This window comes from Mesoplodon densirostris, chromosome 1 (genome assembly GCF_025265405.1).
Source record: "Mesoplodon densirostris isolate mMesDen1 chromosome 1, mMesDen1 primary haplotype, whole genome shotgun sequence".
Classification (NCBI taxonomy): domain Eukaryota; kingdom Metazoa; phylum Chordata; class Mammalia; order Artiodactyla; family Ziphiidae; genus Mesoplodon; species Mesoplodon densirostris.
In genome coordinates this window covers 107,456,674-107,473,812 of record NC_082661.1, presented here as the reverse complement: position 1 = coordinate 107,473,812, position 17,139 = coordinate 107,456,674, and the positions used below count along the sequence as shown (strand labels likewise).

Here is a 17,139-nt window from a genome sequence, read left to right as displayed (position 1 = left end):
GTCAGAAGGGCCTTTCCTATTAAAGGCAAAATGAGCAGAGTGTGTTATGAACAGAAACCCACACTGTCAGCACCCGCCCCCACCCACACCCTGGCTGAGCCTTGGCCCCAACCTACGTGCATACCTGAGCCCCTGGATAGTTCCCGAGGCTTGGGGCAGGGGCTCACTGGGCACCTGGCTCACAAGGGGGGAGGCTGGAGAAGCCATGCCCAGAGCGCCACACCCCCAGGGGGCTCCGACCTGGCCACACATTGTGACCTGTTTTGGGGGCTCGAGGGCTGGGACGAATAAGTTCACCCCCCAGGATTCCCCACTAGATGTCCACCTGGGGCAAAGCCATGGCTGGCAGGCTGGCTGAACACAGATGGACAGTGGACAGATGGACCTCCCCTTCCCCCCCATCTCTCAGTCTCTGTCCCACCCTCGGGGCTACCCCCATTACTCCCCTCTCAGAAGACACTCTGCCTGGGCGGCTCCCACTCTGTCTCTGTCTCTGTCTCTCTTTCTCTCTGTCTCTCTGTTTCTGTCTGTATCTCTGTCTCTGTCTCTCTATCCTCTGACTCCCCCCAGCCCTGTCCTCCATTTCCCGATGGCTACGCTGATGTCCCCCAGCACAGCCTGAGTGGGGTCTGGCTGTCTCTGCTGTCTGATCCATGGTGCGCACTTCCTGGCTCTTCTGCAAACAGCTCAAAAAGCCTTGAGTCCTCAACTCAGGATGCAGCAGGGCTGGTCCTGGGGGTGGGGGGCTCATGAGCTGCCATCCCAGCAAAATTAACTCGAACTTTCTGCAGGTCCCAGGAAAGGTGTCCAGTGACCAGTGGGGGGACATCAGGGTGAGTGGCCCCCATGCCCCTGTCAATGTGGGGGACCCCTTGTGGGCTCAGAGACCTGCACGCGCCCCGCCTGTGTCCCCGCCTCAGCTTCTGCATCAGGCTGAGGTGCTGAGACACCAAGTAGGTGGGAGGGTTCTGCGGTCTGAGCCGTCCCGCCCCAAAGCCCGGGTACCTTGGCTGGTCCCCCTAGGGCTGGGGACTGTGGAGATGCCCTCGGGAGGCCCCCACCGCCCCCCACCTGGCCTCCTACCCACAGATTTCATCCCCAATGTCTGGGAGCGTTTCCCTAGGGCCCAGAGACGGGGGTGTAGGGGTGAGGGGCCAGGACAGAAGCAAGCGAAGCAGCACCCCCCAAACTGAGTTCCCCACCTGGGCCCCAGGATCCAGTGACTGGAATCGAGCACCTTCAACGGAGGGGCCTGGCCTGTGCGGGGCCAAGGGTGGCGGGCGAGCCCCGAGATGGTGTGGACCTTGGGAGGCCACATGGCTCAGGGACGCCCTGGGCTCCTAGGGAGGGCTCCTGTCCTCCACCTGACGCCCAGCCCAGCCCACCCCGGACAAGGCCAGAGCTGCTGCCCCACACTTGCCCTCTCCCGGCCTTTCCAGCCCTTCTGACCCAGGCGCTGGATGGGCAACTGAGGCTGGGTGGTGGACATGCCCCTGGGGCACAGCCCACCTGTGGCCTAGCTGCCGACTCAGCCTCATACACCCGCCCCTGCTCTGGGCCTCGGTTTCCGCACCTGGGACGATGCTCTCACTGCCCTTACGCACAGGGAAAGGTCACCCAGATGGTTCTGGAAAAGGTCGTGGCCTCCAGCTTGCAGCCAGCCCCCAGCCAGACCTCACAGCTCACAGACCCACTCCCCCAACACCCTGAGGCCCACCCAGGGGTGGTGAGGTGCCTCCCCCGCCCATGACGACTCACCCACCAGGGCCTGCCTGTGGGCCAGCCCCTGACTGCCCTGCCCTCCCTCTGGCGGCCCCCCGCCGGGTCCTCTGGGGCAGCCCCGGGGGTCAGCAACAGGAAGAGCTGGGTTAGGGTTGACCCCGTGTGCGGAGCCCAGGAGCATGCGAGCGGGTCCCTGCCATCAGGGCCAGGAAGGACTCGGGGCCGCACAGAGTGACCCCTGTCCCGGTAAGCCCGTGTGGCAGGTGTGCACCCTGGGGTGCGGTGACCCCAGCTGCCTGTGCCCCTCCCGCTGGCCCACCCCCCAGGTCTGTCCTAGCGCTGCAAAGAAGGGGGGCAAGGAGGTCCTCGTGCCGCAGCACCGCGTCCCCGTCCCCGCGCACACCTTGTCGCGGATGCCCTGGCGCATGGCCTCGCGCTCGGCCTCCATCTTGGCGTACTTGGCCTTGCGCTCCTCCTCCTCCTGTCGCAGCGCCTCCTGCCGCTCCTCCTCCTTCTTGGCGGCGTCAGGGTCCTTCTCCTCGTCGCCCCCGAGCATCTTGCCCATGTCCTTGGTGGCCCCTGGGCACAGGGAGGCGGCAGTCAGGCCGGGCCCACCCTCTCCCTGCCCCACTCCCGTCCAGCAGGGCGGTGGCCTCAGGCCTCTGGGCCGTGGCTGCGTGTGTGGCGCTGAGTGTGTGAGCTCCTGGGGTGCAGCGTGTGCGTCTGTCGGTGTCTGTGGGCGGCTGTGTGTGTGTGTGTGTGTGTGTGTCTTCTCTGGGCCCGAGTGCAGCAGAGGCTCAGCCTCCCCAAGGTGGCAGCGTGGCTGAGTGCACGGCTGTGTGGGCTGAGGCGCCGGGGACAGGCGACAGGCGTCTGGCGGGCTCTCGGCCACTGTGCAGGGCTGGGGGCCGGCCTTGGCCCAGAACTGCTGGCAGCTGCATGTGGCAGCACCAAGGCCATAATTTCTCTGCCTCGCCAGCCCCACTTTCCTCGTGAGCTCCTGACTCACAGGCGACAACAAACACCTCCCTGGATGCCCTCTCCAGTTCGGCCCCTGGGACAGAGATGCGTAATTACTGCCTCAGAGCGTGGTCCTGGCCCGCGGCGGCCCCAGCCCCCACTGCACCCGGATGCATGGGCGTCATGGGGAGGGGAATGCAGTGGTTAGCGCTGCGGGTCAGCTGACCTCAGCCCCTGAGGCCAGTCCCCCAGAAGCGCCCCGCACACACCCACACACGGCCGATAGGCGTGAGGCCAGCGCCCCGTCACCCCTGCACACCCCCTGGGAATCAGCCACGCTCCCGAGTGGACCCCGGGCTGGGTTGCTGCCCTGTGCCTGCCGTCCTGTCCCCCGCCTCTCCAGCCACCGGTCTCTGCAGGCCCTGCCTCTGCCCTCTCATCCCGTGATGGTCCCTCCCAAGCGCGGCCCAAGGCTAGCTGAGTCCGCACCTCGGGAACAAGCCGCGAGGTGGGTGTGTGGCTGCTGACACCACCACCCCTCTATGCCCATATCCAGGGGTGCCCCCTTCCCTGCCCTGGCTTTGAGGCCCGGCTCTGTCCTGCCCGCTTCTCTCGGAGTCTCCACTGCGCTGTTCTCAGCGCTCCAGGGACTCCTGTTCTGTTCTGAGGCTGCACAGGTCCGTGCAGCAGGGAACCTGGAGAGACTCCCTGCCCTGCAGACACCTGCACCAATGCTGTATCTGCCGGTTCCTCGGGAGTGACACCCCTCCCCCGTGTGGGCAGAGGGAGCCATTTGGTGGGAAGACGGCAACTTCTGGTCGACTGCTCTGAGCTGAAAACTATACCTCCGTCGGGCCGGGCCACGCCTGCACCACGTGGGCCTTCCTAGCTGCCGAAACTACTACAGGGTCACAGGGTAGTTGACACCACAGTCACTGCAGGGACGGGGAGCCCGCCTGGATGGGGCTCGGCCGATGGCACAGATACAGACGCTAACAGAAAACCAAGAGCCTCGCGTCAGTTTCCACCCACATCTGCAGAATTCTGCAAAGGAGATTTCAAGCCAGTGGCTCAAGGAAACTGGTCATGAACAGGGCTGCTGATACACTGTCTCATCGCTCCCTGGACGAGGGGCCGGCATCTCCCCAACTCTGGGGCCGCCATTCCTGGCAGGTGGTGGGGGAAGCAGGGGCAAGCCCCAGTCCATGAGCAGCTGCAACCTTCCCAGCCTCCCTGGCCTGGGGGCCAGCTTCTACGCAAATCTCCCCCTTGAACAAGCTTGTTCACGCTAAAGTGAGAGTGACCGACAGCTCTTTCTGCCCCCTGGAAAGTACTGGCATCTTAAGGCAGAGGTGGGTGAACCAGTCTCGTCTACATCTCTCTCCCAAGAGGGAAAGTGGGTGGAGGCTGGGGTGGGGGCTGGAGGGGCCTCCCTGCCTGGGTGGTCTGGGGCCCCAGACCTGCTCCTCCAACGTGCTGTGTGGGCTCTGGGCCTAGTGGTCCAACAGGCGTTTACTGAGCACCTGCTGTGTGCTGAGCTCTGCACACCAGGAGCCCCACCCCAGACCAGGGGTCTGGCCCTGCCCCAACTGGAGCACCAGGCTGGCCCCCCGGAAGCAGAGAGGGCCCCGGGGGAGCTACCCCAGCACGCGGAGGGGACTCTGGAGGCCGATGGTCTCTCCACGGCCAGGGCAGGGCACCAATGCTCACTCTACCTTGGTGTGGATGCCCCGGCACCAAGATCAGCACTGACACTGCAGGCCCTCCCCCGCAGCCCCCGCCTTTCACCCGACCCCGCCTCCGCACGTGGCCCCCGCCCCGTCCCCACACGGGGCGCAAGGCTGGACCGAGAGCCGCAGCCCAAGTCTCCCAAATCCCAGGCGGGGGTCCCGCAGCCGGCCGCGCCGGCCACGTAGAGGTGTGGGCACAGGGGCTGACTCCACCCCTGCCCTGGCTCTTCTCGGAGCATCAGCTTGCCAGTGACTACCAGGGAGGTGGGCGTCGGGGCGGAGGCGGCGGGTCCCAGCCCTCCTTGACAGTCAAACAAAGCCCTGGGGATAACCTCAGTGCAGGATGAGGTGGCGGCACCTTTCTAACCCTGGAGCAGGTCCCATACTTGGGTGTGGGTTACACAGAAACCCAACAGCTAGAGAGAGCTTTCTAGAACAGCGTTCGCGGGGTGCCCGCACAGGAGAAGATGGGGTCTGCCCACACCCCGGCCTGTGGATGGTGGACAGGAGCTGGCCCGGGCCTGCCCTGGCCTCCGCCTGCCGCAGCTCTGCCCCGTCCCTCAGTCCACGGCCCCCAGGCCCTCCTCCCTCCCTGACATAATACCCACCCCGACTCTGTAAGAGATGAAGATGCTAAGATTTCTCTGCAGGCCTGCAGGGGTGGGGGCGACGTAGAGTGAGGGCTGCGACGTTCCTACCTCGGGGCCTTTGCACCTGCCGTTCTGCCTTGCGCTGAATTCCCGAGCCTCCTCCTACTTGCTCCCAACCCAGGGTCTTTCCAGACAGGTTTTCCTGGGACTCCTTGTGTGCACTGGTGGCCCCTGTGGTCAAAACCCTTCTCAGCATTCACCACCTTGGCTGCATCCTATTACGCTACCTCATACATGATGGAAATGATGTCTATTTAAACAGTACGTAAATTAAAGCTGATCTCTAAAACTTCATTTTGAAATAATTTTAGGTTTACAGAAGAGTCACGCAGGTAGTCCAAGGGCTCCTGAACGCCAATGGCCAGCATCACCCCGTGTTAACCCTGGTACATTCATCAAGGCGAAAATAACCTACACTGTGCTGTCAACCAAACCACAGGCTGCATTCAGATGTCACCACTTTTTCCACTAATGTCCTTTTTCTGTTCCAGGATCCAAACCGGGGTACCATGCTGCATTTAGACTAAAGTCAATTTTTTAAAAGAGAAAAATACTTTTTAAACTTGAAATAAAACTATGGGAAAAATTATGAAATTTAATGAAAAACTAAAAAACACCTAAATAAAGAAAGATACTTGTCATGCTTATGGATGGGGAGATTCCATAATGTAATTTCTGTTCTCCACAAACTGAGTCACAGATCTGTGCAATCACACTCAGACTCTTCAAGAGCTAGAAAGGGGGGCTTCCCTGATGGCGCAGTTGTTGAGAATCTGCCTGCCAATGCAGGGGACATGGGTTCGAGCCCTGGTCTGAGAGGATCCCACATGCCGCGGAGCAACTAAGCCCATGCACCACAACTACTGAGCCTGCGCGTCTGGAGCCTGTGCTCCGCAACAAGAGAGGCCACGACAGTGAGAGGCCCGCGCACCACGATGAAGAGTGGCCCCCCTCTTGCCGCAACTGGAGAAAGCCCTCGCACAGAAACAAAGACCCAACACAGCCAAAAAAAAAAAAAAAAAAAAAAAAAAAGAGCTAGAAAGGAAATTCTGTGACAATTGGCAAGTGAAGACTGTTGCATAAAGAAATGCGAAGGCCCCTGGTCAGGAGACACCGCAGGGAGAAGCAGAGGAGGTGAGCCCGCCAGGGGCTGCCATGAGTGGGACACAGCGTGCAGGTCTGCAGGGGAGGGAGGCAGAGTGACCTAGTGGACAGACTGCCTGCAGACCCACAGACACACAGACATGGGGCTCGGACACGTGGCCAGTGACAGGAGGGGCCTCAGAACCCTGGAGAAGAGAGCCATATTTCCCTGGGGTGATTGAGCTCCTTGTGAGAAGCATGAAACTAGACGCTCACATAACGCCACGAATTTTTATTGATTATCAATCTGAATATGACCCCAAAATAAAGTGGGCAAAGAAAAACAGCCCTCACCACCTGCCGTCCCATCACCCAGCTTTATGGTCCTACATAGCCCGTCTCATTACCTGAAGTAATGTGTGTGTCAGTCTCTGCCAACAGAAGGTAAGCGCCTTGAGAGCAGGGACCCTGACTAGTGCATGGCTGTCCTCCCAACACCTGCAACAGTGCCTGGCACATAGTAGGTGCTCAGTGAATATTTGGCAAATAATGAGTTTTAAACATTTAACAGCTATGTATTATGTACTCAGCCACAAACAAAACCTTAGCAAACCCTTCAGCTAACATCATAGTCTGTGAAATACTGAACACTTTCCTCAACTCAGTGACGAGCAAAGGATGCTCCCAATCCCCTTGTACTGGAGAGTCTGGCCATTGCACTAAGACAAGAAAAGAAACAGAAGGCATGAAGACTGAAAAGGAAGAAGTAAAACTGTCTTTGTTAACAAACAACATATCATCTGTGCAGAAAAGTCAAAGGAATCTATAAAACCACTACTAGAACAAATAAGTCAATCTAGCAAGGTCACAAGATTAATAAACAAACAAATGGATTGTTATATATTAGCAGCTAACAATTGGAAAATGAAATTTAAAAACAATTCCAGGGCTTCCCTGGTGGCGCAGTGGTTGAGAGTCTGCCTGCCAATGCAGGGGATGCAGGTTCAGTCCCTGGTCAGGGAGGATCCCACAAGCTGCGGAGTGGCAGGGCCTGTGCACCACAACTACGCTCTGGAGCCTGAGAGCCACAGCTGCTGAGGCCCACGTGCCTGGAGCCCGTGCTTCGCAGTGGGAGAGGCGACCGCAATGAGTGGTCCCCACTCACCGCAACTAGAGGGGGCCCGCACACAGCAGCGAAGACCCAACGCAGACAAAAATAAATAAATAAATAAATAAATTTACTAAAAAGAAAAGTAATAAAAAATAAAAACAATTCCATTAGCAATGCTGACAAAAACATAAAAATCTCTGACTATATTATTAATAGATGTGCATGCCTGTTTTACCTAAGACTATAGAATTGTTGAGAGAAATGTGAAATGACCTCAACGAATAGAGAGATACACCATGTTCACGGGAGCAGCACTGCTGTGAGATCAGTTTTCCCGAACACTGGATTCAGTGCAACCCCAAACAAAATGCAAATAGGATTTTTTGAACAAATTTACCAGCTGATTCTAAAGTTTATATGGAAATGGCAAAAGACCTAGAATAGACAAAACAATTTTGCAAAAGGAGAACAACTTTAGAAGACTTACCCTACTTGCTTCCAAGGTCTACTATATTCCAGACAGTATGGTACTGACAGGAGAATTGACATGTGGACCCATGGAATGGAATAGACAGTCCAGAAATAGGCCCACCCATATATGGTCAAGTGAGTTTTTGACAAAGTTGCAAAGATTATTCAGTGAAGAAAGGATAGCCTTTTCACAAGAGGTACTAAAACAATGAGATATTCCTACACAAACGCACAAACAAACTCATAAATGTCTTCCCTAACCTCACACCTTATACAAAGCTCAGAAATAGACCTAATGGAAAAGCTAAAATTATAAAACTTCTAGAAGAAAGCATAAAAGAAAAATCTCTGTGACCTTGACCTAGGCAAAGATTCCTTACATAGGTGACAAAAAGCATGAGCCTTAAAAGAAAAACTGATAAATTGGACTTCATCAACAAAAAACTTTTGTTCTTCAAAAGACACTGTTAAAAAAAAAAAGAAAAAGAAAAGGCAAGACTGTGAGAATATATCTGCAGACCATACGTCTGATAAACTCTTATATCCAGAATACATAATGAACTCTTACAACTCAAGGACAAGAACACAAACCACCTGATTTTAAAAACAGAAGATGTGAATAGACATTTTACCAGAGAAGAGATACAGATGGCAAGTAAGAACCTGGAAAGATGTGCCTGCTCTTACAAGAAGCTGTCAACACGCTCGGTCGTTAGGGTGCAAACTGAACTCACAAAGCGAGACCACCAGGCGCCCACACGAGTGTCTACGATGAGAAGCACAGCATGTGCTCGGAAGCTGGGGAGGACCCAGGACTTGCGCCCATGGCTGGCAGGACGGCGGGGGTGTAGCCGCTTGGGACGGCAGTTTGACAGTTTCCTATAATTAAACGTGCACCTCCACTGCATCCCACTCCTCAGCATCTACCCAGAGAAATGGAGACGCAGTGGGAACGGCATGTGCAGCCCAATCTGTAAGAGCCCAAAAGAGAGGCCCCTCAACACCCGTCAGGAGGTGAACGGACACACGAAGGCTGGTCCGTCCACCCGAGGGCACTGATGCTCTCGGCAGTGTGGAGGAATCTCAAAACCTTTATGCTGAGTGAAAAAAGCCAGGCACAAATTCTATGACTTCACTTATGTAAACAGAAGTGCAAATCCGTGTATGGTGACTGCAAACACGTCAGGGCTGCCTGGGGCCCAGGGCAGGTGGGGGGCTGCGGGTTGCCAAGGGGCCATGCAACAGTCAGAACCCAGGGAAATGCACTTTACCCAGGCAGTGCTCACCCGGCGTCACTCACATCACAACCAAACTGATCTAAAACCCTAACAAACGAGCAATGAGATATGTTATACAGGCCATCTTCCCCAGTCATCACCCGGTCAAATCACAAATAATGAAAAGATGACCAAACCCATAACTTTACAAGTTTTAGTTTTAGAAACATGTCCCTAATTAACCCTTAAGTTGAAGGGGAAATAAAAACTGAAATTGTAAAAACTCTAGAAAGCAAAGAAAAATAAGGACGTTCTGTCTAAACTTAGGATCCATGGCTAAAACTGTTTGTGGAGGAAAAATTATAGCCTTTAATTTTAAAGAAGAAAAAGAGAAAGTTTAGGAACTTCATTATTACCTTTAAAAAATTGTTTTGCAGGGTCTACTGAATTTCATAAGGAGAAAAATTAAGGGGTATTATACTATAAAAGGAGATATCAAATTCTCTCTCTCTCCGCACCCACCTCTTTTGCCAGTGACATGATCATATACCTAAAAAACTCATGACACTCCAGTGAAAACCAACCAGAACCAATGATGGAATGTGGCAGAATGACTAAGTGCAATAGTTATAGATAAATATTAATTTTTAAAATTTGCCTCATACTATTAATAACAAGCTAGAAACATAAATGGAAACAATGGTCCATTTACAATAATTATAAATGTAGAAAATAGGAATACGTTTAACAAAGAGACCTACGGCACCTGCATGTAGAAAATATCATCTCCTTAAATGTGATGCCTTTGCACAGACTCTTGAGGTTCCTGACGGGCTGGCTCAGTGTCATGAAGATGCCAGTTCCTCCAAAGTTAATATATGATTGTACACAACCTGGGTTACGCTTCCAACGGAAACTCCAACAATTCTTTCTTTTTTCTTTTTTGGGGGTTTAGATAAAGTTAGGGTTCACATGGCAGAATAAATGTCAGAGGAGATCTGATCCAAGGTGCCTTACGGATGGGAAATGGCATCCCTGCTGTGGGTCCCGGAAACACCTGGAGAGTAACAGTGAGAAGGTCATTGATTGGAGATTTTTTTTTTTTAATTTAAAAATTTTTTATTTTATTTATTTATTTTTGGCTGCGTTGGGTCTCCGTTGCTGTGCGCGGGCTTTCTCTAGTTGCGGCGAGCAGGGGGCTACTCTTTGTTGTGGTGCGCGGGCTTCTCATTGCAGTGGCTTCTCTTGTTGTGGAGCACGGGCTCTAGGTGCGCGGGCTTCAGTAGTTGTGGCACGTGGGCTCAGTAGTTGTGGCCCGCGGGCTGTAGAGCACAGGCTCAGTAGCTGTGGTGCACGGGCTTAGCTGCTCCGTGGCATGTGGGATCTTCCCAGACCAGGGCTCAAACCCGTGTCCCCTGCACTGGCAGGTGGATTCTTAACCACTGCGCCACCGGGGAAGCCCTGGAGATGTTTTAAATGCGACCATGTCTATTGCTGGGGAGCCCAGGAAGGTGCCCCCAGAGTCTGGGTGGGGGTGTGCTCCCAGTGGGTTGGGCCGCAGTCACACTCAAGCGCATTCAGAATCCACTCACCCACCCACCCCGCCGGCCCCTCCCTACATCCATCCCAATAAACCACACCCGTCCCTGGAGGAGCCCGTGCTGAGGCCGCTGACTTGGCCTGTTTGTTTCGGTTGCGGCCCCTGCAAATGGCTGGAGACGAGCTGACCTCTAGGGCACAGGGCCATGCGGCCACGATGCCCCCATGTTAGGGAGTCCCAGGCGGCCGCGTGTGGGAGGCTCCACCATACGCTACGAGGGCCAAGTGCAGACAAGGAGAAAAAAAATCCCTGTGTACGTTTTTATGATTATCTAAAGACAGAAAACAGATTGGCAGGTTACAAACCAGGTTCATACCAAACCTAGATCCTAAAAAACACAGCCCATGATTTTTCAGACTCATGGAACATTCACAAAGAGCGATCAAATGTTCGTCACCACGAAGAGGCTCAGCTCACAGCCATCATCACGGCCGTTACTTAAAGCCCAAACAAACCAAAACCAATCCAGGGAACAAGTGTCGGCCAGGATGTGGAGAAACTGGAGGCCTGTGCACTGCTGGCGGGAACTTAAAATGGTGCAGCTGCGTGGAAAGCAGTATGGAGGTTCCTCAAAAAATTAAATATAGAATTACCATAGGATCCAGTAAATCCACTTTTGGGTATAAACTCAAAAGAACTGAAAGCAGGAACATTGAGAGAATTGAAAGTAGATGCATGTACCCCGTGCTCACAGCAGCAGCATCACAATAACGCAAAGGTGGAAACAACCCAAATGCCCACCGACAGATGACGGATAAACAAAATGTGGTCCATCCATACAATGGAATACTATGCAGCCTTTAAAAGGAATGCAGGGGGCCTCCCTGGTGGCGCAGTGGTTGAGAGTCCGCCTGCCGATGCAGGGGATACGGGTTCGTGCCCCGGTCTGGGAGGATCCCATATGCCGCGGAGCGGCTGGGCCCATGAGCCATGGCCACTGAGCCTGCGCGTCCGGAGCCTGTGCTCCGCAATGGGAGAGGCCACAACAGTGAGAGGCCCGCGTACCGCAAAAAAAAAAAAAAAAAAAAAGGAATGCAATTCTGACACATGCTACAACGCGGGTGAACTTTAAAAATATCATGCTAGGGCCTCCCTGGTGGCGCAAGTGGTTGAGAGTCCGCCTGCCGATGCAGGGGATACGGGTTCGTGCCCTGGTCTGGGAGGATCCCATATGCCGCGGAGCGGCTGGGCCCGTGAGCCATGGCCGCTGAGCCTGCGCGTCCGGAGCCTGTGCTCCGCAACGGGGGAGGCCACAACAGTGAGAGGCCCGCATACCGCAAAAAAAAAAAAAAAAAAAAAAAAAAAAATCATGCTAAATGAAACAAGCCAGACACAAAAGAACAAATACTGTACGATTCCACTTACATGAGGTCCCTAAAGTAGGCAAAATCAAAGAGACAGAAAGTAGATGGTGGGAGCCAGGGGTGGGGGAGTCAGTGCTTCATGGGGACAGAGTCTCAGTTTGGGAAGATTGAAAAGTTCTGGAAACAGATGTTGATGGCTGCACAGCAACGTGAGTGTACTTAATGCCACTGAACTGTACACTTAAGAATAGTTAAGGGACTTCCCTGGTGGCGCAGTAGTTAAGAATCCGCCTGCCAGTGCAGGGGACATGGGTTCGAGCCCTGGTCCAGGAAGAACCCACATGCCACAGAGCAACTAAGCCCGTGCACCACAACTACCCAGCCTGCGCACCTAGAGCCCGTGCTCCGCAACAAGAGAAGCCACCACAATGAGAAGCCCGCACATGGCAACAAAGAGTCGCCCCTGCTCGCCCCAACTAGAGAAAGCCCGCGCACAGCAATGAAGCCCAATGCAGCCCCACTCCCCCCAAAAATAGTTAGAATAGTAAAAATAGTTAAAACGGCAAGTTTTATGTCATGTACGTTTTATCACAATAAGAAAAGAGAAAATTTAAATCGATTTATAATCCCATGTCTCAAAAAAACATGTCAGGCTGCAGAGACAACCTCAACATGTTTTCAAAGTAGGAATGAGACCGAGTGTCTGATGGCGTCAGGAAAGCAGACAGCACGACAAACAGGGAAACTGGGAACAAGAGCCCTCCTCCCAACCCTACAGACGTGAAGTTTCTCTTATGCGTTAGAAAACACGGGTGAAACTACAGTCAGTGCATTTCTGGGAGCTTGAGTACCATGCGATGCAAGATCTAGTGAGATCTTCGGGGCAGCCAGCCTGCAAAACCCCTGGGGCCATAGGGCCTCACACATGGGCTCCAGCCTGGGGGGGGGGCGGGGGGAGGGCGAGCTCAGCCAACAGCAAGGGCACCGCCCTAAAGAGGTGGAGCTTCAAACACCGTGGACGTGGACAGGCAGGCTGCTCGGGTCGAGGGGACGGGAAAAGGGCACAAAGATACGCAAATTCAGGAAAAAATGAGGGAGAAACAGCTGCATTAGACATTAGACGTTAGAATGATCAAGTAACACCTTTACACCCTATCCATACACTTGAAAACCTGCATGAAGTAGATTTTCTAAAAAATGTTGTCAAAAACTAAGAACTATGTCTAAGAATTCACAGATGCATTCTTTCAAACAGTCAAGAAACAGATAATTCCTACGATATTTAGAACGTTCTTGGAAGGGAGGAAAAGAAGGAAATCCTCCTGGTTATTTCTGTGAAATCAGCACAAGAACGATGCCAAAACTCGGCTGGGGTGGGCCAGGCTCCCACGGAAACAGCAGTGCCAAATGCTAAGCCAGAGATGGGACTGAAGGTTGGCATTTCTTACAGAATTCTACAGAAAAGGTTCATTTTAGGGAGGCAAAGGTGGCCCGATCAGAAAGCAGTTATGTGCCGACGCTGTCGGGGCCCCCAGCCCGCCTGGTGCGGCAGGGACCGTGTGCCTGTTCCCAGCCCCCGCCTAGGGTCCCGGCTCGGCCTCTCACTTCCTCTCCTGTGGAGGGTGTTGAGCTGAGGGGGCCGCCCCGCAGGCACGAGGGCAGGGGATGAAGCTCTCATTGTCCCCGGCCCGCCTGGAAACCGGCCTCAGGCACCGTGGTCCACACACTTGACCATCCCAACGGCAGGCGTCCTCGGTAACACAACCCCTCTTAAAGCAGCTTAATGGAGGTGTAGCGGCCATACTATAAATCACGCAATTAGACAAACATGCACATCCGTGAAGCCATCACCACAGTCAGGGTACTGGACACATCTGTCCTCCCAAAGTTCCTGGTGGCCCCGTGTAATTCCTCCCACCAAACCACGTGCAGACGACCTCTGATCTCCTTTCTGTGCATGCAGGTCACTCCCCAGAATCTTATATAAATGCAGTCACAACACAGGCGGCCATCACGGGAAGGGGCTGGCTGTTCACCGAGGTGGTGCTTTGCTGAGTGCCCACCGTTCCTGCCCCTTTAGGGCTGAGAGGGTGAGCACCGAGGGTGTGTCCCGTCACCAGTAACAGACACGGGGTTGCTTCCAGTTTGGTCTTTGTGGATAAAGCCGCACAGACAAGTCTTTGTGTGCGTGCCTGCTTCATTTGTTGTGGGGGGATACCCACGTGTGGACACCGAGTCGTATGGCAAACCGAGGTTCCACTTTTCAGGAACTGTCAGTTTTCCAAAGTAGTTGTACCGTTTTAAACTCCCACCAGCGTGTACGGGGCCCCCATTGCTCCGCATTCCCGCCAACACATGCTCCTCAGTGGCCCTGAAGTTCTAACCACCACGGCGGGTGTGAAGCAGCCGCTGCCTTTCTCTCCTGAACAGGGATGTGAAGCATCTTTTTATGTGCTTAGTAGCTATTTTTATATCTTTTTTGATGGAATCCCTATTCAAATCGTTTGCACACTTTCAAAAATGCACTTTTTATTTTAGAACAATCTTAGATTTACAGAAAAAGTATGAAGAGAGGCAGTACAGAGTTCCCGCGTGCCCCGCAAACACGTAACGTTAGAGTAGCACAACTGTCACAGTCGAGGAGCCCACGTCAAGAACGTTATTACTAACTGATTTCCACAGTGTCTGCCTGAGGTTCCCTCTCTGTTCCGGGATCCTGTCCAGGGACCATATACGTCAGTCATCACACCTCCTTAGGCACCTCTGGGCTGTGACAATTTCTCAAACTTTCCTTGTTTTTGATGACCTGGCCAGCTTTGAGGAGTGCTTTTCGGGAATTTTGTATGTCTCTCAAGTAGGATTTGTCTGATGTTTTTCTCTTGATTAGACTGGGTGATGGGTTTGGGGAGGACGACCCCAGAGGATGCAATGCCCTTCTCATCCCTTCCCATCCCATCTAGGTCATGCTCTCGTTGTGACCTGCCACCCCGATCTCCCAATTTGAGCTGAGGGCTATGGTCCACCTCCTTGAGCTTCTGCCCATTTCTTTCTTTCTTTTTTTTTTTTAAAAGTCATGTGCATGATATATATATATATATTTAATAGATTTATTTATTTATTTATTTATTTATTGGCTGTGTTGGGTCTTCATTGCTGCGCGCAGGCTTTCTCTAGTTGCGGTGAGCAGGGGCTACCCTTCGTTGTGGTGCACAGGCTTCTCATTGTGGTGGCTTCTCTTGTTGCAGAGCACGGGCTCTAGGCACGCAGGCTTCAGTAGTTGTGGCATGCGGGCTTCAGTAGTTGTGGCTCGAGGGCTCTATAACACAGGCTCAGTAGTTGTAGTGCATGGGCTTAGTTGCTCTGTGGCATGTGGGATCTTCCTGGACCAGGGCTTGAACCCGTGTCCCCTGCATTGGCAGGCGGATTCTTAACCACTGCACCACTAGGGAAGCCCCTTCTGCCCATTTCTTGATTGGGTTGTTGATCTTATTATTGAATGGTAATTGGTATTCTGGATACAAGTCCAATTTTATTAATCTTCTTAACTTTTTTCATCCCCACCCCCCATTTCATTAATTTCTATTTTGATCTTTATTTCCTTTCTTCTACTTATTTTGGGTTTCACTTGATTTTCTTTTCCTAGTTTCAGATGTTAGAAGTTGAAGTTAAGGGACTTTCCTGGTGGTCCAGTGGCTGGGACTCCGCACTCCTAGTGCAGGGGGCCTGGGTTCAATCCTTGGTTGGGGAACTAGATCCCACATGCCACAACTAAGACCCGACACAGCCAAATAAAATATAAATAAATAAATATTTTTTAAAAAAGAAGTTGAAGTTAATCATTTGAGACTTTTCTTCATTTCTATTGAGGTGTTTAGTGATATAAATTTCCCTTTAAACAAGACTTTCCTGAATCCCACAAATTACCTTTTTAAAATTTCCATTCAGTTTACAACAATTTCTAATTTCCCTGTTAATCCCTTCTTGGCCCCATGGGTTGTTTAGAAGTGTGTTGTTTAGTTTCCAAATATTTGGGGGGATTTCCCAGATATCTTTCTGTTATGTATTTCTTGTTTCATCCCAATGTGGACACAGAACACATTCTGCATGACTGGAATCTTTTACGTTTATTGAGACTGGTTTTGTGGCCAAGAATAAGGTCTATCTTGGTAAATGCTCTGTGAGCTGTCATCTGAAGTGTCTGTAGAATCAGTCGGCCAGGTCAGTTGGCAGTTTGCTCAGGTCTGTGCGTCCTTCTGAGTGTCACCACCCGAACCTGCAGGTTGTCTGCTTCTCTTCTAAGTTCTACCGGTTTTTGCTCACATGTCTTGAAGCTCAGTTATTACTTGTAGAAATGGTCGGGACTGTGGTGTCCTCTTGATTAACTGGCTCCTTTCTCACTAGGATAGGGCTGTCTTCACCCTAGGTCACAATCTTTGCTCTGAAATCTACTCTGTCTGACACTGATGTGGCCCCTCCAGGCTTCTTTTGATTAATATTAACATGGCTTCTCTTTTTCCATCTTTTTACTTTTCCCTTATTTGTGTCTTTATATTTCAGGTGGGTTTCTTATAGGCCTCATAAAGTTGGGTCTTGATTTTCTACTCAATCCAACGTCTCCACCTTTTACGAGAATGCTCCCAAGAGGAAGAGCAGAAAAAGCCACAGATCACCAGGCATCCCTGAGAATAAGAAGGGACAACCTCGGTTGTGGGGAAAATTATCTTGACCCCACCTAACAAAGCTTAAAGACAAGAGAGGAAAGAATCAAACTGTCTCTAAGTAACCTGATTCCATACTGAACAAAGTGAGTATATTTAGGAAAACAAAAATATCCAGCAGCGACAGGGTGAACTAACTCACAATGTGTGGCATCCAGTGAAAATTTTCCAGGCATGCAAAGAAGTGGGAAATCACAAACCATAACGAGGAAGCACTGACAGAGATGACTATATAAATACGTATGGTGAAAATATCTAGAACATCACAGAGTTAAATGGCAAATGACAAACATGGAATGGTAAATAACAGAAAATTCACCTAAAATATATAAATCATAAATAATGGCAAATACTGGGTATTCAAAAATTTTGCTGAGTGAATTAAAGATGCTAAATCACACTGTTATCCCCAAAATGTAATTAAAAACGAGATCAACTTTATCCATCCAATCAGCAATAGTTTGACAAAACCCCATGTTGGGGAGCGTGTGTGTGATCTGCATGATGGAGCCTGGCTGTGGCATATTTTAGCAAGATCTACTTAGAGGGCAGTTTGGAAAAGTGTGGCAGAAG

The 17,139-nt window shown here is 52.1% G+C and overlaps 1 protein-coding gene across 2 annotated transcripts in view; it reads right to left on the bottom strand.

Annotated features, from left to right (window-relative positions):
* CPLX1 (complexin 1) overlaps positions 1 to 17,139 on the bottom strand; it is a 37,595-nt gene that overhangs the window by 5,148 nt on the left and 15,308 nt on the right. For both annotated transcript variants that reach the window (XM_060089639.1, XM_060089647.1), the window contains exon 3: positions 2,126 to 2,301. In XM_060089639.1, the coding sequence (XP_059945622.1) occupies positions 2,126 to 2,301 (176 nt within the window). The remainder of the gene's footprint in view (positions 1 to 2,125; positions 2,302 to 17,139) is intronic.